The sequence below is a fragment of the Bubalus kerabau genome, chromosome 7 (assembly GCF_029407905.1).
Source record: "Bubalus kerabau isolate K-KA32 ecotype Philippines breed swamp buffalo chromosome 7, PCC_UOA_SB_1v2, whole genome shotgun sequence".
NCBI lineage: Eukaryota > Metazoa > Chordata > Mammalia > Artiodactyla > Bovidae > Bubalus > Bubalus kerabau.
The window spans coordinates 31,307,736-31,329,458 of NC_073630.1; the positions used below are offsets into that span (position 1 = coordinate 31,307,736).

Here is a 21,723-nt window from a genome sequence, read left to right on the forward strand (position 1 = left end):
TTTATATTTAACTCACTCCGGCGCAGGAGGGGTGGGGTGAGGGATGCGTTGTTTATAAGAGGAGCCGTGACAATATTTTCGTCAGTCTTCTTCCTCCCGCTCAGCCCCTCTTCTGGAGTCCTTACTCCACCCCCTTGTTTCCACATTCATCCTGGAGTGGCTAGTGGGAACGTGAAGGGAGTGGAAAAGACGCAAGAAGCCACAGAGAGGTTTGCAAAAGGCGAAAGCAGGCTGCCAAGCCAGGCAATTACTTCCAACTGGAAAAGGACTGCTGACGTTAGTTAGTTAAATTTAACATCCTTTCATGTGTAACATTTGACTTTGGAAACAAAAATGATCTTGGAGGAGAGATCATCTTGGGAAGGCTCTAAGAGATACTGCATTAAGACGAAACATGTGGCCATTATCTGCGCAGTGGTGGTGGCTGTCGGATTAATAGTAGGACTTTCTGTGGGTCTGACCAGATCATGTGACTCTACAGAGGGCACGACCCAGGGCACGACCCAGGGCACGACCCAGGGCACGACCCAGGCTCCTTCCCACCTGCCTCCCGTTACCAGCCCTCCAGAGGACCAGGGGGTCTGCCCTGCCAGTGAGGATGAAAGCGGAGGCTGGAAAGACTTCAGGCTGCCGGACTTCATCAAACCAGTGCACTACGACCTGGAGGTGAAGCCGCTGATGGAGGAGGACACGTACACGGGCAGCGTGGACATCTCCATCAACGTGAGCTCATTCACCCGGTACCTGTGGCTACATCTCCGGGAGACGAGGATCACCAAGCTCCCGGTGCTGAGGAGGCCGTCTGGGGAGCAGGTTCAAGTCAGGCAGTGCTTCGAATACAAGAAGCAGGAGTATGTGGTGGTGGAAGCAGAAGAAGAGCTTGAGCCCAACGCTGGCGAGGGTCCCTACCACCTGATCCTGGAGTTCGCCGGCTGGCTGAACGGCTCCCTCGTGGGATTTTACAGAACGACATACGTGGAGAAAGGACAAACCAAGTAAAAAAAAATTTTTTTTGCTTTGTTCTTCCGAAGCTTTTATCTTTGCTTTCCGTTTCTCTTCCTTTCCTTTTCTCTTTTCACCTTTCAATTATTTTCATGGTCTGATCTTTATCTAAACCTGACTTCATTTCTGCCTGTTCCTCTGGGTAGCAAAAACTCTTGCCCTGTTGTATTTTCAAAGCCTATCACAAAATTTGAAACTATTGAATGAGCTGCACGGAGTCCAAAAAATCAGTGTAAGTCCTTCTTTTCATCAGGAAAAATCATAATATACTGCATTTTATCCTTAATATTTATATAAACTACCTGAACCTTTAAAAATATGTTTTTGGTAACTTTCACGGGTGATATTTGTGGGCTATATGGCAATGATTTTAAGCTGAACTTTTAAAATGATATCATACTAAATTTAAGTGAAAATCAGTAAATATCAATTATAATTTTTTGTTTTATTGGAGACTAAACATCGAAAAAGAGTATATAAAATTCATGTAACTGTCTTTGTGTTTTCACTTAAGAAAGGAACAGCTGTGTCTTTTTTATCTCAAATGGCCAGAACTATGTTTTGCTCAATAAATACTCATTGAGTCCATGCATCAGTAGCAGCACATGGATAAATCTTTGGGCTTATTATCTATCATGCAGTATGCAGTAGTTATGCTCAGTCTTTTGTGACAAAAAAGATATATCAAGCAATTAAGGACATAAAAATATCCCCACACAAAGAGCCCTCCAAGTACACCTGTATATATATTTGCATTCCCTGAGACAAATAGTTACTTGTCTTTCATTTAGTCAGAGGCTTATGTCAAAGACATAAACTCTCTCAATGAATTAAAAAAACTTCACCCTGTGGGTATGGTTCTTGCATCAGAGAGGAAGGTTACACCTGAGGCACCACTGAACTTGAAACTGTTTTGACTTTTACCTACTTCGATTCTGAACAAGTGAAGAATGGAGAAACCTTAAAATTTGGCAACTAAAACTAAAGTTGGCAACTAAAAATGTATAAGCAAATCTTTGACACTCAATCAAACTTAGTATATACAATAAAAAGTATTTATATTCTAAAAAAAGAGAAAAGAAACCTTATGTCACTGTTTAGAGAAAGTTTAAGGCCAGCCCTCTGAATATCCCTATGTTGTTTGAAGCATTTTATAGAGCAAAGCAAATCTTTTGGTCAAAATGCTACCTGTTGTTTATCAGAAAGACCAAGGGATTAAAATAAAATATTTCAACATTCTTATTGTGTGGTATAGTATTAAACTGAGTAGATTAGAAACGATAGTTTGAAAAAATATTTGGAGGGATCATGTTTATATAGATAGCATATATTAATATTACTAGCAATAAGACAATTCTATATACTATAGAATAAAGTTTCATTGTTTACATATTTTTCTGTTTATAAAAATTACAAATGTTGAAAGCATAGAAATTATAAAAAGGGAAATCAAAAGAACATATAAATAATTTCACCATCCATTGGTAAGCCCTGTTAACATGCTAATGGATATTCTAATTTTTTTAGGTAATCAAAATTGTAATTAAATTATCTCTACATATTTCTCTATCCACATGCCTTTTAACTGAATATATTGTAAACATTTCCCTTTATTAAATATTTTCAAGAATCTGATTTTAAAGACTGAGCAGTATTCCATTGCATGAATACATTGTTACTTTTTAAAACCAATTCACTAATGCTAGACATTTGAGTAGATTCCAGTATTTTATTACTATAAACAAGTCAGAAAGAACAAAGCTGTAAGTACATCTTAAGTGTACTTACAGTGTATTTCCTTATGTTAGGATGTAGTCTGAAAAATAAAATTGCTGGGTCAAAGTACAAATACGTCAAGAAACTTGTAACATTTATTTTGGTTAGTTATTTCATAAAATATATTATGAGACATTCACTACAGAAAACTTGAGAAGCAAAAAAATTATAAGAAAAAAAATCCATCTATAACCCCATCACTTAAGTATAGTAATTGTTAGTATTTAGGCAGATGGTTTTCTAGTCATTTTTTTCTGGACACATACATAGCATTATTATGCTTTATATAGTGTTGTGTAACATGTTTTTACGATATATCAACACTTTACCATGTTATTTGGTGTTTTTCTGCAAATGACTTAATGGATACATGATAGTCCATGATATGAATATAATGTAATTTATTCAACTTTCCCATTAGATTTGGGTGCTTAAATTGCTCCCACTTTTTTACCTATAAACACCTATAAAATGTAATAAACAGCCTTTTAAAAAACTAGGAATGATATTTTCTCATATTTCTATAGGAAAATTCTTAGGAAATTGGCTCAAAATATGTATGAGCATATGCGTGTGTGTATATACACACATCTACACATATATAACACATGTGCATGTACTTATGTATATGTATGTATCTCCAAACTGACTTTCAAAAATATGTTCCAAATTACATTTTCACAAACAATAAAGTACCTATTTCTCTGAGTCTAACAATAAAATGATTTAAGTGTTTGCAATTTGGTAGAGGAAAAGGAATATCTAAAGATATATCTACCTCTAAAGAATATCTACCTTCAAGAGATTCTAAAAATCTGTTAGTGTAAAGTGAAAACAAGTCAAAACTTTTAAATGATTATTGCTAAGAGTTTAAAACTGCTTCTTGGGTTGTGAAAACAACAAAAATTGCATCTGAGTAAAGCCATCAAAATACTTTATAAAAATTCTATACACTATAGGAAGGCAAAAAATAAGGAACACAGTTCCATTCATAAGTTTCTGTTATGTATTTCATAAGTATAAATCTTTGGATTATTTTACCATATGAGTTAATATTATGATAAAATATACACTTGAGAGCTGACGTTTTGAAACTTAGCTGTTTTAGTTGAGAAAATACTCTGAAATACTAAGTGACAGCAAGGTGGGGGGAAGGCCAGTGGTCAGTTAGGCTCCCTTGGAGGACTGGTGTCCCGGAGTTTGTCTGTTTTCATTGGTAGCAGTTTAGGCTCTCACATTACACAGGATGCAGCCAGTTCTGTACTGCATTCATGGTTTTGGAACGATTCTGGCACATACTCGGTAACCTCATTTAGGCTCAATGGAATACTTTTTGTTTTTCTTATTATGAAATATTTCAAGCATATGAGAAAAGCTTATTGTTTTCTTTCAAGCCTGTGAATAACGTTTTGACAATGCAGGTCTCCAGTGGGTTTCATCTACAAAATGCAGAGAAGAGCCACAACAGTGAGTTCAGGGGGAATAGCAGCATTCTTTCACATCATATAGTGAACTTTGTAATATTTGATGCTCATACAGTTTCAAATGCCATCAGAGCAATACATTTTTATGTATACTGTCAAGATTATATTTTCCAGCTCTTCTGCCTTATTGTAAAATTAACTCTGGGATTGAGTATGTGTGGTATGGGATATTACTGTCGGAACCACAGTGCAAACTAAACGTAAGTGCACTCAATAGTAACCAAAATTACTTGATTTCTGTAAATACAACTGAGACTTGGACTTCACAGAAAGGAGACAACTATCTGAGCTTCTTTCTGTCAAAATTCAGAGGCAAATGGAGACTTGGAGAAGGTAGAACCAGTTCAGAGCTCCCTAGCTGTAATAACCATACCATCTCACTGGGGACAGAGTTGTAGTGAGGCTTGGGTGGAGAAAGTTTGAGAGACTTGACAGCCACTTTTTCTACCGTCTGGTCTGTTCTTTTGGGTCTGAGGAAAACCACTTCAAAGGACTGAAATCTTTGGAATGATTTCCTGCCCACACCACTAAACCCTCTTAACACTCTCAACAGTTACGTAGGATTCACAGTTATTCTCTTCTCAGAGTTCCCCTCTACTCACATCTCCAAAGTACATAACAACATTCCCTTCTCTCTAAGGTTCAGCATTTCCTTCTCTACATCTGGATTGCTCTTACACAGCATTTCCTAATTATCAGTTCCACAGAGTTCTAGTTGCATGAAGGTATTCATAGATATTGCCAGAAAAAAGCAGAGGAGTTATTCTGTGGCCAAGGTTGTTTGGGAAATAATACTGAATACAAAATGATTTTTGTTTTAATGGTGGGACTTTTCAGAGACTTTTATATGATAAAGTTCATGACAAACCTCTAGAAGCTGCCACAGTATGCTGTTTCCCAACCACATGACTGTGGAATCTTCTGTGGCCCCTGAGACTAGGGTCTCTGTGTGTCTCTTGTTCACAACTAGCCCACAGAGAGAACTTAACTATTATTGAATGAATATATAGAAGCATTTTCACATAGACTGTCACATGACTAGCATGCTCTGGCAAATGCTGGGATCCACTGCATCGCCACAGCTTCTTTCCTGTAGAGGAATCCAATTTCCACCAATGACACCTTCACTTTCCCACTAAGCATGGAAAACTTCTTTTGGTTCTTATTCTCCCCATCTCATGTCAAAGGCAAGAGGAGCTGGTAAAATCTTTTTGACTTAGGAATGTCATCTTCATACTTTAAGGACTGAGAATCATTGGAATTGATAGGAATTACAATAAGAGCTTAAAAGAAGGACAGTTTTCAGTTTGGGTTTTCTGGGGTTTTGGCAGAGGATGAGACAGACAGCATCACTGGCTCAATGGACATGAGTTTGAGCAAACTGTGGGAGACAGTGAAGGACAGGGGAGCCTGGTGTGCTGCAGTCCATGGGGTTGCAGAGAGTCGGACACGACTGAATAACAACAGTATTGCTGGGATTGAGGCTGAATTTTGATGTAATGATGGGATTTCAATAGGCAGAGACACGTAATGTAAAAAGCAGGCAAAAAGGAAAGGCGCTACGTCAAAAAAGCAGATTAAGGAGAAGAAATACCTTTGTAGGAGAGGTTTATTTGAAGATGCTAGCTAGAGATAAGTCTGGAAAACCCACTGGGAAAAAAAGTAAGGATAATTAATTAATGAAAGGCATTATGCAGAAAAGGTTAACCCATGACTATTTACATGGGGAGAAAAGAACTAAATCTATACATGAGTATATGAGAGAAACTGCAGGTATCCAGGAAAGAGATAAGGATCAGGTAGGACAGTGACTTCAGGACAGACAGAAGAGAATACAATGAAGGAAACGGTCTGGAAGAACATAGTCAGGACTGGCAGACTAACTGGCTATGGGGAAGAGATGAGTTAAAGTTACAGATCAAGGATGCTCCAGAAGTCTGGTCTGATAGCCCACCTTTCACTGATACAGAAATAGAAGAACCAGGTTTAGAAGGGAAGGTCATGAGTTTGGTGTCAGATGTGCTGAATGGTAGATATCTAGGAAGAGATGTCTAGAAGGCATCTGGATAAATAAATCTGAAGCACAAGGTTAGGACTTGGGATAAAGAGTTAAGTGGAAACATGGCAGAAAAGAAATCAGCGGGATGGTCATAATTAAGGGTGCGTGTATATGTGTGTGATATTCTCACACATGGATATGTATCCTCACTGTAGTTCTGATCTTGAAATTTTAACTGTATGTCAGTTTAGTCATTATATTCTTAGATTGATACATCAAGTTATCGGTATGCCCATTATCAATAAAGAACAGATTTGATGGGCGGGGCGGGGGGAGGCCTTGTTTACTTGTTGCAGGACGCATAGTAATTTCCTTTATGTTGGAAGCAAGGAAACAAAAAGAAATTTTACTTGAGTATCCTTCACTTAGGAAAAGAGCTGTTGGCAAATAAATTAAAATAATTAACTGGTTCAAACCACCATAAAAACAGATTGGAGTCTAGATAATAATCTAAATGGGTTGTTTTGCACCGATCAGCTCCCGTACTTAACTCTGGAACCCTGTACTGATACTTAGCTGTGGCGGCCTCACCTGCATCAGAAGTCCTTTGTTTAAGTTTTCACCCAGACCTTGCTGTTCATTTGCTGGCTCAAGTTATTAAACTACTGAACGTAGCCTGAGAGTCTTCATTGGAAACAGTGTGCTAGATGATTCATGAGGCAGTCAAGCAGTTGTTTTATTTTGAGTTGATTCCAAGTCAACGGCTTGGTGCTTGCATCGTCACTTCCTCTCCCTTCAGCTTTCTCTGAGGTCACCTTGATCTCACGCACTCAGAGAAGTCAGAGGAATGCCTTCCCTTTTGTAAAACTAACAAGCTACACAGAATTATATTTTTAATGGGCTGGGTCTAGTAAGTGATTTATTAACATGACATGGAGAGGCCCCTGTAGAAAAATGGTTTACCTCAGCACATTTGCCTAGAATTGTAATTATTCAGGACATACCCAAGAGTTACTCCTGAATATACTGTGATTAGCCAGGCTTTTTCCATTAAATTTGCAAAACAATTCATCTAATTTTAAAAAGAAGCTTTTATCACTGAATAAAACCTCTCCAAAGAAGTCATTGTCCAAAATGGTTTTGTACAGCTAGCTCATACACATTGTTTTTAAATTTGCATATATTTAGAAAACTTTAGTAACTCTGGTGGAATTTAGCATATACAAATAGGGCCTTTTTAAAAAACTAAAGAATACTTGATTTATAATATTAGTTTCAGGTTTATAGTATAGAGATTCAATATTTTTATGGATTATACTCCATGTAAAGTTACTATAAAATATTGTCTATATTCCCTGTGCTGTACAATATATCCTGAGAGCCTGTTTTATTCATAGTGGTTTACACCTCTGAATCCCCTACCCTATCTTGCCTCTCCCTGCTTCCCTCTTCCCACTGGTAACCACTAGTTTGTTCTCTATATCTGTGAGTCTGTTTCTGTTTTGTTGTATTTGTTGCTGCAAATAGCAGGCTCTCATCCTTTTTAACGGTTGAACAACATTCACTGTATACACACACACTACATCATCTTTATCCATTCATTTGTTGATGACTCTTAGGCTGTTTTCATATCTTGGCTATGAACATTGAAGTGCATCTATCTTTTCAAACTGGTGTTTTCACTTTTTTTCCAGATAAATACCCAGGACTGAAGTTACTGGATCATATGGTAGTTCTATTTTTATTGTTTTGAGGAACTTCCATACTGCTTTCCATAGTGACTGTACCAATTTACATTCCCTCCAATTTCTCCACATCCTTACCAACATTTATTATTTGTATTTTTTGTATTCCTGTTGTCAATGTGGTGTATCACATTGTTGATTTATGGATCTTGAACCATCCTTCCATTCCTAGAATAAATCCTACTTGATGATGGTGTCTATAATCTTTTTAATTTATTGTTGAATTCAGTTTGCTAATATTTTGTTGAGGATTTTTGTATCTATATTCATCTGAGATATCGGCTTATAATTTTCTTTTTTGTACTGTTTTTGCCTATTTTCAGTATCAAATTAATGGTGGCTTTGTGGAATGAATTTGGAAGTGTTCCCTCCTCTTTAATTTTTTTAGAACATTTTGAGAATATTCTATTCTTTTATATATATATATATTCTATATTGGTAGAATTCCCCTGTGAAGCTGTCTAGTCCTGGATTTTTGTTTGCCAGGAGTTTTTTTAGTCTGTTCAGACTGTCTATTTGTTCCTGATTCAGTCTGGAAGATTGTATGTCTCTAGAAATTTATCCATTTCTTCTAGGTTGTCCAATTTATTGCTTTATGCTTTATAGCTGTTCCTAATATTCTCTCATGTTTTTTAATCTCTGTTATATTGGTTATAATTTCTCTTCTTTCATTTCTTACTTGGTTAATTTGTGTCCTCTCTCTTTTTTCTTGGTGAATCTGGCTAAACATTTATAAATTTTGTTTATTTTTCCAAGGAACAGCTCTTGGTTTTATTGATCTTTTCTATATTTTTAGGTTTCTATTTATTTCCTTATTGGGCTCTGTTTGTTCTTTTTCTTTCAGGTTGTTTATTTGAGACTTTTCTTGTTTCTTGAGGTAGGCATGTGTTTCTATAAACTTCTCTCTTAGAACAGTTTTCGCTATATCCCATAGACTTTAGATAGTTTTTATTTTCACTGTCTCAAGGTATTTTCTGATTTCCTCTTTGATTTCCTGATTGAAACATTGGGGGTTTTTTAGTAGCATGTTTTTTAGTCTCCACCTGTTTGTGTTTTTTCTCATTCTTATTCCTGTAAATGATACCTATAGTTTCATAATGCTGTAGTCAGAAAAAATGCTCGATATAATTTCTGTCCTCGTAAATTTGTTTAGACTTGTTTTGTGGCGTAACATACATCCTGAAGAACATTGCATGTACTCTTGAGAAGAACGTGTTCCTGTTTCTGGATGTAATGTCCTACGGATACATATTAAGCACAACTAGTACAAGGTGTCATTTAAGATCACTAATCTCTTAATGGTTTTCTAATGATCCTATCTGAATGACTGTCCATTGAATCTAGGAATTTTTACTTTTAGAAGAGGGTTTTCCCCATAAAATCACATAGGCTCTGAACTTAAAAAAACAAACAAACAAAAAATCCACATTTCGTAGCCCTTCTGGTTGATGAATGTCACTATATGTATACCAGTGTAAGTCCAGATCACTATCACTGATTGGGACTTGCTGTAATTAACATTTGCTGACAGGACCACCAACATGGATCAAGCGTACCACACAGAGATCTCACCAACACCGTCCCACTCGATTTCCAAAGGTAGGCTCTGATGTACTGTAATCTAATAAGGCATCTTTCCCCTACAATCAAGCACAATCTCTTTTAAAGAGAGATTGTGAGCAAAGGACGGAAAATTCTTCTTTCTCTTAGATGCTTAGAAGTACATACTGTAGCATAGACACTGAAACCAAGTATTTGAAAACCTACCCAATGGCCGTTGCTTAGAACAGTATTATTCCACTCCTTCATCACGTCACCTCCCACACACATGAAGGTGCATGCACACACACATGCTCACGTGTGTGCACACACACGGTCTCTCTCTCTCTCTCTCATATTCCCAAATTAGTGGGCTGGCTTATTTCTGAGATGTGACTAAACTGAAACATTCTTGCAGAGGGTAACTTTTCCTTTTCTTTTGTCTGAGAAAGAAATCAGAATCCAGAAGAATTCAGAAGAAAAAAGCAGCTGACTAAACATGGAGTTGGAGCTAATGAATCTTATTATAAACCCTCAGTATTCTGGGAAAGTGTATAGGTTTCTTTATGTTCTGATGTATTTGAGATTCACGCTTCCCTTGTAGCTCAGTCGGTAAAGAATCTGCCTGCAGTGCAGGAGACCTGGGTTCGATCCCTGGGTTGGGAAGATCCCCTGGTGAAGGAAATGGCAACCCACTCCAGTATCCTTGCCTGGAAAATCTCATGGACAGAGGAGCCTGGTGGGCTGCAGTCCATGGGGTCGCAAAGAGTCGGGCACGACTGAGCTATTAACACTTACTTACTTAACAGTCTCAGGTGTTAGAAACTTCAATTGACTAGTTAAACTGTTATCATCACAAAAACTAATCAGTAATACTGGGAGTTTTTGGATAACTTTCTGTTTTGAAATAATTTTAAACTTAACAGGAAAGTTACAATAATAATACAAGGAATTGTAGGAACACAACCAATGGTTTACGTTTTGTCCTATTTTCTCTTCCCCACAGCCCCACATCTCTGTCTCTCTCTTTAGACTATTTGCAACATTGTCTCTCTTTACCTCTTCACATTCAGTATATATTTTTAAAGTACAGAACATTTTCTAACATAAACCACAGCATTGATATAATTTTTGTGACGCATTCTGGTTCCTTTCATTGGAGAGTGGTAAGGGGTCACAAAGAGTCGGACACGACTGAGTGACTGAACTGAACTAAAGGGGAACTAGTTGTGCTCGCTGCTGCTGCTGCTGCTAAGTCGCTTCAGTAGTGTCCGACTCTTCGAGACCCCATAGACGGAAGCCCACCAGGCTTCCCCGTCCCTGGGATTCTCCAGGCAAGAAGAATGGAGTGGGTTGCCATTTCCTTCTCCAGTGCTCACTGCTACACGTGTGTTATTTCTTCTAGTCTTGTTCAGCGGACAAAGATAGGGAATACATGTCTTGTATATTTTTATATCTGTTTACATATTTACCAAAAAATCATTGAATTTACACAGATCCTTCAGTTACAGTTCAGTATCAAGGTCTAGTCTCCTTTCTTTTTTAAAACAAATTTATAACTCTCTTCCCCAGCAGTGAGAAACCTGCCTTCTGTTATCTTGATTTTTTTTTTTTATTTGCTCAAGCTCAGAACACAGAAAAGTTTGTTTTTTCATTAATTCATATCACTGTAATAATCCAAACCTACTTACTGCAACTGAATATTGATTTACAGTTATTTTAGGATAGATTTTATATATATTAAATGCACAAATCTAACAGGAACTAATTTAATGAATTTTGAGGAATGTACACACCTTTGTTAATCACACCCCATAATAAAATATAGATTTTTTTCAATCATCCCAGAAAGTTGTCCCCGTCAGTCAATAGTATCCCCAAAGACAGCCCTTTTCCAGTTTTATTTTTCACAGATTAGTTTTCTTGGCTAAGTTTTTAACAAGTAATTTTTATATCCAGAGGCTTTTTAAAGGAACTTCAAAAATATTTTAATTTCTTGTAGATGAATGTTGACCTATGTCATATTAGGTTTTAGATAAATTATGTATATATTGCATCCTTGAATCCAAATAAAGTGCAGACTTTTACCATGGCCTCTGCTGATCATTTAGTCCCTCTAGTTCACTGTACTTCAGCTACTCTGGACATCTTTCAGGTCCTCAACCACAGTAAATTCTTTTCCACTTTAGCAACTATGCACTTGTTGTTCATAAAGAAGCGTATTTTCCTTAATCTTCGCCTATCTGGGGTTTTCTCATCACTTACTGCAAGAGACCGTCCCTGACGATTCTACCTTATATTGCCCACCACTTTTCCTGGGTCATTCTCTGTCACTTCCCTTGTTTTATTTCCTACACAGCTCTTAGCACTCTCCTTGTCTATCTAGTCTTTGTTATTTCCTCAGTACATAGAATGATACCTGATAAATGTGTGTGTTTCTGAATATGAAAGAGTGGGTTCAACAAATATTTATTGGATGAATGAAGGATGTAATAATTTGTTATTCTTTATGAAATACCTCCAATTAGTCCTGGAGAATTCTGAAGCACAAAATATTTTTCTTATACAAATTATTAATGAATATGTCAACATTTCTATTTTACACTTTTTACTCTGCTTAGTCTTCAAATGAGCAAATGTACAATCTTACTGTACTATAACTACATATAAAAAGTATATATTCATTGATTTTTTTTGAGCAATTACTCAAAAAAATAGTCCCACTTTGAAATGATGGAAAGATTATACAGTAACATTTTAGTTTAATAACGCATATGCCTAGTTAGAGTCATAAAAGAACACTGTCTCTTTCCAAAAAGGGTTTTAAATCTGGCCAAAGGTTGCTTCACTGGGACATTGTTCAGGGACTGCTTTGCATGGAAATGAAACTAAGGGTTTTGTCCCTGGTGTAACATAAGTAAGAAAGAATGTGCTATTAGGGACAGGATCTGTAGACTCTAGAATATACTCCTCTACTCCATGACATAACACAGCTGTTCACACTTACAAGGACAGCTACAAGCACGCCTTTGAGTTTGGCTTTGTGTTTATCTACTTGTCACTTGATAGCTGTAGGATGGAAAGAATGATAGCACATAAATTGGATTGATTTTTGCTCATCACAGATTTTTAGTTATGGGACCAAAATACTTAACTATTCATATAAAATGCCCAAAGCAGTTTCTGAATTTTCATTTGTTAGCCTAAAAATTCCAGTAAAGACTTTGACAACTATTTGATAGATTTCTGGATGGACACTTGCTTTAAGAAATGCAAGAGTTGATTACATAGTTGATTGTTTTGTATAGGAATAGAGGCTGTCAGAAGAGAAAACATATATTTTGTTTGTGTGTTTGTTTCTAAGGAGCATAGCAGCCACTGATCATGAACCAACAGATGCCAGGAAATCCTTCCCTTGTTTTGATGAGCCCAACAAAAAGGCAACGTATACAATATCCATTGTCCACTCCAAAGAATATAAGGCACTTTCGAATATGCCAGTGGAGGTGAGTATTTTAAATTCTTTTAAAATTAATGCAGATAGTTTGTTTATAATATCAGGTAAATTTCCTGATTTGTTATGAGAGAACCTACTGAATTCTAAAATAAATGTGCTCTAATAGCTTATTTAGAGGCTTGAAAATACCTTTGGGCAATCTCTTGTCTTTGAGTACTGCTGCTGCTAAGTCATTTCAGTCGTGTCCGACTCTGTGTGACCCCAGAGACGGTAGCCCGCCAGGCTCCCCCATCCCTGGGATTCTCCAGACAAGAACACTGGAGTGGGTTGCCATTTCCTTCTCCAATGCATGGGAGTGAAAAGTGAAAGGGAAGTCGCTCAGTCTCGTCCGACTCCTAGCGACCTCATGGACTGCAGCCTACCAGGCTCCTCCGTCCATGGGATTTTCCAGGCAAGAGTACTGGAGTGGGGTGCCAGTGCCTTCTCCGCTTTGAGTACTAGAAGTCTTTAATTCAAGATTTTACAATCTAGTCAAAATACCATGTTGGGTTTTCTAAGCAAGAATGGATACAGTAGACATATGTCATCTAGGCTCTGCTTAAATGAAAGAATCCCCTGCTGCTGCTGCTGCTAAGTCGCTTCAGTCATGTCTGACTCTGTGCGATCCCATAGACGGCAGCCCACTAGGCTCCTCTGTCCCTGGGATTCTCCAGGCAAGAATACTGGAGTGGGTTGCCATTTCCTTCTCCAATAAGAATCCCCTAATCATGACAAATTAAAGGCAAATGAATAGAATTAAAGATTTAAAATACTCAGGGGCCTAGTCGTCTTGGTTTCTACAGAAAAAGTGAGTGAAGTGAAGTCGCTCAGTTGTGTCCGACTCTTCGAGATCCCATGGACTGTAGCCCACCAGGCTTCTACAAAAAAATCATCACTTAAATGTTGCAGTATAGCTACCAACTCCAGGGATCACCATGCCCATAGGTATTCTAGTGAACAAGAAGTACTCATTAAATGTAAAAAAAAAACAAACAAAAAAAAAAACAGGCTACAATAAATTCTGTTTGTATAATTATTAACATGACTCTTCCCTCTGTTCCTGCTCCTCAACCCTATAATGGGTAACACAGTATCAATACCTCAAGGTTGAGGTTAATTATGCCTTATATCTTTGACATGTAAAAGGGTGAAGCTCATCCTTAGATATAATTGTCACCTACCCAATACCAGAATTGGAGAAGGAAATGGCAACCCACTCCAGTATTCTTGCCTGGAGAATCCCAGGGACTGGGGAGCCTGGTGGGCTGCTGTCTATGGGGTCGCACAGAGTCAGATACGACTGAAGCGACTTAGCAGCAGCAGCAGCACCCAATACCAGAAAAGCAGATACCTACCTGATACCAGAAAAGAAAGTGGATCTTTCTGATCCACGATCTGAAATATGATCACTGAAATCATCCTCTTTAATTACAAATATTCCTCAAAAAAGCAAACAAAAGCTTTAAGAAGGTTAAAAAGTAAATGTAAGCTTAAAAAGGTCAATGTAAGCTTATCAAATTTTCTTCTAGTGTCAGACTCTTAGGCAATTGGGGGTTTTGACTGGAGAAGAAAGAGGAAAAGATGAACTCAAAGGACACACTGATCCAGACGACTGGGTCAGAGTACAATGCAGTCAGGATTCTTGGCATGGAACAGATAAAGTGAGGGTGGGAGGCGGAAGAAAGCAAACTTTACCTTTTTGTCTTGCTGAGTACACACTTCTTCACCCTCACCTAGTTCCAGAAACTAGCCCTGGAGGAAGGTGAAGAGCCTTAGGGGATCAGAATTACTACTAGGTTTTTATCATAGAGTAACTGCTGGGGCTTCAACTCTTCTATACAAGCACTGCTGCTGCTGCTGCTAAGTCGCTTCAGTCGTGTCCGACTCTGTGCGACCCCACAGACGGCAGCCCACCAGGCTCCCCTGTCCCTGGGATTCTCCAGGCAAGAACACTGGAGTGGGTTGCCATTTCCTTCTCCAATGCATGAAAGTGAAAGTGAAAGTGAAGTCGCTCAGTCGTCTCCAACTCTTAGCGACTCCATGGACTGCAGCCTACCAGGCTCCTCCATCCATGGGATTTTCCAGGCAAGAGTACTGGAGTGGGGTGCCATCGCCTTCTCGACTCTACAAGCACATCAAGCTCTAATGCAGCCTCCCTCTCTCAATCCTTTTCTAAAGCTTCCCACTGTAGAGTGACTCACTGGGTGTCTGCAGGGCATGTGGAAGTGTTTACACAGTGGGCAGCAGGAATTAGGCAAGTATTCATGGATGAAGTATTAGCACTGGTGATTGGCAGTGAGGAAGGCAAAGTGGCATGGACAGAAAAACAGACCGATGGAGTTGGTAGCTGCAGCAAGTAATACAATCTTCTCTCTCCATGGTAACCAAGGCAGTGACTTTAGTGACCATACCTTAGGTCTCTGATGGAGACAACCAGAGATGGAAAAGACAGCCTGACCTCCTGCTATGCCTGGCACAGCTATTGCCCTCTTGCATGTAGTCAAATTAGCAAATACCTGCTTAGTTCTTCCTGTGTGCAAGGCACTGCTGCTGCTGCTAAGTTGCTTCAGTCGTGTCTAACTCTGTGCAACCCCATAGACGACAGCCCACCAGGCTCCCTCGTCCCTGGGATTCTCCAGGCAAGAACACTGGAGTGAGCACTAGCCTATTCTCCATTAAGGGGTCATAGTGCATGCTCAAATATTATGGTCAGGATTTTGTGTTTAATGCAGAAAGATAAACTCCTGTCTAGTTTATATCACAAAGTTGAATTTCTCCCTAAGAAAACCTCATACAGTATATAGCTCAATCACACTCTCACAGTACTAAAAATAAAATGAATTTTCCTCCAGTCTTTTCAACATCACCATTTAGGGGTAAAATTTCTTTCTACCATTAAGCTCTGACAAGCTTTTTTTTCCTCACTGGAAAGCCAGGTTTAGAGTAACTATTTGTCTTGTCCATGATTGATCGTTTTATAAATAAAAGATTATCTTTTGCTTTCAATAGAAAGAAGAGTCGGTGGATGATATATGGAATCGGACAACGTTCCAGAAGTCTGTTCCCATGAGTACTTACCTGGTGTGCTTTGCAGTACATCAGTTTGACTCTGTAACGAGAATATCAAACAGGGGGATACCTGTGAGTACCATTATATTTTTTAAAATTTACCACCTATGCATTTGTGATTGTCTACTTTTTTTTAACCGTCTTTTTTAACCCCACATTAGAAAAGCCCATTAGTCACTAAGGTCTGTGAGTCTGATGAAACGCTGAACAATATAGAAAAATGTAAGCTGAGAGGACCCAGATGAAAAATAAACAAAATAGCCATAGGAATGGATGGCCTTGAATTATTTCAGGAGAAAATTCACTATAAATCCAAAGCTAGTTTCTAAGGATATCAGCACAAAGGTATTAAATATTTGAGCATGCTCAGTTCAGTAAAATGATTGGGTTTCTGTGTTTGGGTGGCCTCCAAGATGGAGGCCAGAGGGAGAGGAGGAGATCAGAGGTAGATGAATATCCTTCAAGTAGCTAAGCACTGAGACATTTGTGGTGCCATCCCAATATGTAATTCAACATAAGACAGCAGCAAGGTCTCAAAAAGCATCTTCTTAAAAATGTAAGAAAATACAAATAAGCTTTTTTTAAAAAAAATCAATATGATGAACTTAATAATTTTCTCTTTAAAAATTAAATACTAAATACTTTTACCTAATTATTACCTAATTATTTTTCTCTTTTGGGAGGCCCCCATTCTGCTCATGGCCTAAACTTGCTATCTAATGGTTAGTCTGCCTCTGTGCTACATATTATATATATGAAACATTTTATTCTGTGTAATATAATTTTATAAGGAAGAAATCATCACTCCCACTTTACAAGTGAGAAAACTGAAATAATGAGTTTAAGTAATTTGCTCAAAATCACACAACCGGCAAGTGTGGAGACTCAAATTCCAAATTCTTTTCAAACAATGTACTCTGCTGTAAACCTTCTGAAATGTGATATCCTGAAAAATATCTTCACCAGTCACTGGAGGGAAGAGGTACTTCTTCCATCCTATCTATAGAAGACAGGTAGCCAGAGTTTTCCCTCCTGCAAAAACCTGTGGGACTCTTTTCTTCAAAATTGAACAGAACCTTGCAGGAGAGCTTAAAGGCATCTAGTGTAAATGTCAATTCAAGGTAAATTCTGCTTCTTTGGCATTTGACTGGCTCCCTACCCATTCACTCTAGATTGAAATCTAGCACGTAACACCCAAGCACAGATGCTCCAGTACAATTTCCCACTCCAGAGAGAATTACAAGAAAACCACACCACTTTTATCTACTTAAAAGTAACATCAGTGGGAACCCACACTATTCTCACAGTACTACATTCTTAGAGCTAAACAGACAACCTAAGACAAACCGGCATATGAAGAAAACAAGCAACATAAAAGAGAAAAATCCAAGACAAATAAACAGCCAAGCACAGTGTGAATAAATAGTAATAGTTAGAAACCAAAAAAGCCATAAAGATTAAACATTCTCACACACCCAACCTTTAATTATTACCCTCAGAGATTCAAGAAGATATGACCACCGTAAAATAAAAACAGAAAACTATGAGAAAACAATCAGAAATAGTAGTCAGAGTTTAAGAACATAACTTTCAAAGCATGACATGGCTCTAACCCCCAGGAGCTTGTTGCGAATTCCTTCCAAACCCAGAGCCCAATAGGCCGATAGGTTTAGTTCCTGCCAACTGCTCTGTATTTTTATCCACTCCACGGAGATGCTTATGTTGTTTTAAGCCCCGATATGTCTTGTGGGCTTTCCACTTTTATGTTGCAACTGTCATTTCTGTTTGGTAGGAGCAGTGTTGTTCCTGTTTAGTTGCTAAGTCCTGTCTGACTCTTTCCGACCCCAGGGACTGTAGCCCACCAGGCTCCTCTGTCCATGGGATTCTCCAGGCAAGAATACTGGAGTGGGTTACCACTTCCTCTTCCAGGGGATTTTCCCGACCCAGGGATTGAACCCACGTCCCCCGCATTGGCAGGTGGATTCTTTACCGCTGAGCCACCAGGGAAGTCTGTCAGGAGAAGGAGGGGTATATTAAAGCATTAATATGCTGTATGCTCTAGAACCAAAGTCTCCATATTACTGGTCCCCCTAACAAATGAAGTTGGTTTTTGTGTAATACAACATTTTTAGTAGAAATTTCATAAATCAGAAAACCGTTCTTATCCACTCCACTTCTGACAGTATTATTCTGGTATCATGTATTACCTGTTTTCACAGTCAGATTACACTGTGCAATCCAAGACTCTATAATACCCTGACTGAAGTCACCATTCTGGCAAGAACTACTTTACAGCAATAAAAACCAAATCAAAGCCTATGTTCTTCTTAATTGCTTACCTGTAATGGCAGATATTAGTACCTGAGCCACTCACTATGTTTAAAATGTCCTTGTTGCTCATGAAGATTAGTAATCCAATCCTAAAAAATTGTTAGGAAAAAAGGTAACCAAGTTTGGAATGTAGTTCAAAAGACTTAACTCTGCTTATTTCCTTTTGTCACTGTCAGTTGCATTACACTTTTATTGAGGTATAGTTGGTTTATAATACTATAGCAATTCATAATTTTAAAGGTTATACTCTATTTGTGGTTATTATAAAATATTGGCTATATTCTTGGGGCTTGTACAATATTTATTTTATATATAGTTGTTTGTACCATTTAATCCCCTACCTATATTTTGCCCCTCCCTTTTTCTCTCTCCCCACTGGTAACCACTAATTTGTTTTCTATATCTGTGAGTCTGTTTCTTTTCTCTTATATTCACGTTTGTTTCATTCTTCAGATTCCACATATAAGTGACATCAGATAGTATTTGTCTCCCTCTGTCTGACTTATTTCGCTAAGCATAATACACTCCAATCCATTCATGTTGTTGCAAATGTCAAAATTTCTTTCCTTTTCGGCTGAGTAGTATTTCATTGTGTATAGATATAGATATAGATATAGATATAGATATCGGAGAAGGTGATGGCACCCCACTCCAGTACTCTTGCCTGGCAAATCCCATGGATGGAGGAGCCTGGTAGGCTACCGTCCATGGGGTTGCAAAGAGTTGGACACGACTGAGCGACTTCCCTTTCACATACACCACACATTCTCCGTTCATCTGTTGCTGGTCGCTTAGTTTGCTTCAGTATCTTGGCTATTGTAAATAAGCTACTATGAGAACTGTGGTGCGTATATATTTTTGAATCAATGCTTTTGTCTTCTTTGACTGTATGCCCAGCAGTGTAATGGCTGGCCATATGGTGACCCTATCTTTAGTTTTTTGAGGAACCTCCACACTGTTTTTCACAGTGGCTGCTCCAACTCAACATTCCCACCAACAGTGAACAATGCTTCTCTTTTCTCCATGTTCTCAAAAATATTTGCTATTTGTGGTACATTTTCAGAATGAGTTTGATTTTTACAACATTTTTATTTCAATTTTTTTTTTTTTTTCTTTCCTGGAAGGACTATTCTAAATTAAGGGCTATCAATCTTCCCTGAAAGAATGCATTTAATTCAGGAAGCCACAGAAGATTGCTAATGATTCTTATTCTTAAATTTACAAAAGTAATATGAACAAAGAAGTATATAAAATTCTGTGAAGTTAGATTTTTTAATGTTATTTGTTTGGAAAAAAACTCTACTGCAGTCATGATAATCACCACGCATCAAACTACTCAAATTCTGACTTGAGTGAGAAGTGAGCTGCCAGTAAGTCTTCCGTGTAACCTAAGTGATGATGCTGGGCTGCTTCTCAAACAGTACCTCATGGCTGCTGAGCTCTGGGACTCAACGTTCTGAACACATGTTGAAACTGCAAAGCCATAGCAAAAATACAGTCCTAAGTCACCCAGACTTCAAGCCAAGGTTTTCCATATTTATAATAATTTATTGATGGATAAGGGACAATCTAAAATTTAGGAAGAATTTATCACATTCCTGTGATAAAACAGGATCACAACCAAAACTTGAAAAGAACCAAAATATCACAATTCCTTTCTACTAAGTATTCCTCCTATCCAAATTTCTATCTACTGCTGGAAGAATATTTAGAAGGACATGCTTCCCAGGTGGTGCTAGTGGTAAAGAACCCACCTGCCAATGCAGGTGACTAAGAGACATGGCTTAGATCCCTGGGTTGGGAAGATCCCCTGGAGAAGGGCATGGCAACCAACCCACTCCAGTATTCTTGCCTGGAAAATCCCATGGACAGAGGAACCTGGCAGGCTACTGTCCATAGGGTCACAAAGAGTTGGACATGACTGAAGCAAATTAGCACACATGCAAAGTTATCAGATTAAACACATTGATGGCATCCAGTAATACTAACCATGTAACTTAAACATGCATTTACAGAATTAAAAACAATATCAAATTCTTTTCTCTTTTTCATCCTGGCTCCATCAACATTGATAATAAAACTGAGGTTCCCCCACATTTTGTCAGTCTTTATTGAGCATCTACTATGTGCACAAATAGTATGCTAGGTCCTAAAGGGAGTGAAATATACTAAGACATCTATACCTCAATGGACATGTGCAACATAGGTGGTCACCACTGTCCACTGTCACACAACTGTGTTTTAAGGTCTTTGATCATACCATCCCTTTGCTGCCAAAGATCTCACCTTCTAAAACAGAAAACTCAAAAACAGGGGGCTCTGCAAGAGTCGTGGGCCACATAAAAGTAGTGTGTCTATTTGGGACAATTCAGATAAGATGGAAAAACCTCAAGAGATGAACAGGCGCTAAGTCTGACGGACGATTGGCAGTGGAAAGGCAGGCTGTTGTCAATGGGTAGAGTGACCAAATATTTTATTATTTATAGAATATAAATAATAGAGGTGTTATTAATTATGCTGGGGTAAGAGGTGTAAATAGATAAACAACAGACTTAGAATCCCAGGACATTTCTGGGCAAACTTGGATATTGGGTCACCTCTGTCCAGAGAAGACACTCAGCAGAGAAGGACAACAAAAACACGGTCCCAGGCCCAGCGGCCAGCCGGGCTCACGCGTGGCGGTGGGGACCCTGCAGGCACTGGCTGGACTTCTGACTAGGTGGCAGTGGCTAGTAGCATCTGTTCAGTTTGATTCCTTTTTGTTCACATGGTCTTTCCAAGTTCAGTGCCTTTATCTCAGACTCTAAGATACCCTTCCAGAGTCTTGCCCCTTCAACCTTACTACCCCTCTCCTGGGGTGCTCATTTATTGACACACAGCCCTCTGGACTTGCCTCCACTCTCTTTCCAATCCATTGTTAAAGCATAAACTCTGTGGTTTACTTTTTTTCTTGCCTTCTGTTTTTATTGCTAAAGCCTTTTCCAACCAGGCTCTTGCAAATCAAAAGGTTTTGGCTTTCAGATTTATTTGTGTGGGTGTGAAAAGCCTATTCTGGACTTCAAAAACTTAACATTTTATTTTTTCCCTCTTCATTCTCCTAGTATTCCTAATGGTAATGTGGGTACCACAGTGCGGATATCCCACAGTGCAGATATCCCACATATAAGGAAGTACGGACAAAGAAAATTACAGGGGATAATCATTCAATGTATTATCTCTGATGATACTAACGCTCTTGATGGAACACATAAAAACTATTACGTGTTAAGTATTGCTTATGCG

At 38.3% G+C, this 21,723-nt stretch overlaps 1 protein-coding gene and 1 long non-coding RNA gene across 17 annotated transcripts in view; one reads left to right on the top strand and one right to left on the bottom strand.

The window, feature by feature from the left end:
- Window positions 1-21,723, bottom strand: part of LOC129657617 (uncharacterized) — a 192,471-nt gene that overhangs the window by 77,248 nt on the left and 93,500 nt on the right. For 14 of the 16 annotated variants that reach the window (XR_008716902.1, XR_008716890.1, XR_008716894.1 and 11 more), the window contains one exon: window positions 16,120-16,150. This is a non-coding gene — a long non-coding RNA (uncharacterized LOC129657617). Of the gene's footprint in view, window positions 1-16,119; window positions 16,151-18,449; window positions 18,531-21,723 lie in introns of all 16 variants that reach the window. The other 2 variants (XR_008716895.1, XR_008716903.1) reach the window with 1 other exon arrangement.
- The window catches only part of ENPEP (glutamyl aminopeptidase), a 78,414-nt gene continuing 56,749 nt past the window's right edge, over window positions 59-21,723 (top strand). The window contains exons 1-3 of the mRNA XM_055587960.1: window positions 59-995; window positions 12,910-13,051; window positions 16,051-16,182. Coding sequence (XP_055443935.1) covers window positions 334-995; window positions 12,910-13,051; window positions 16,051-16,182 — 936 coding nt within the window. The 5' untranslated portion in view covers window positions 59-333. The remainder of the gene's footprint in view (window positions 996-12,909; window positions 13,052-16,050; window positions 16,183-21,723) is intronic.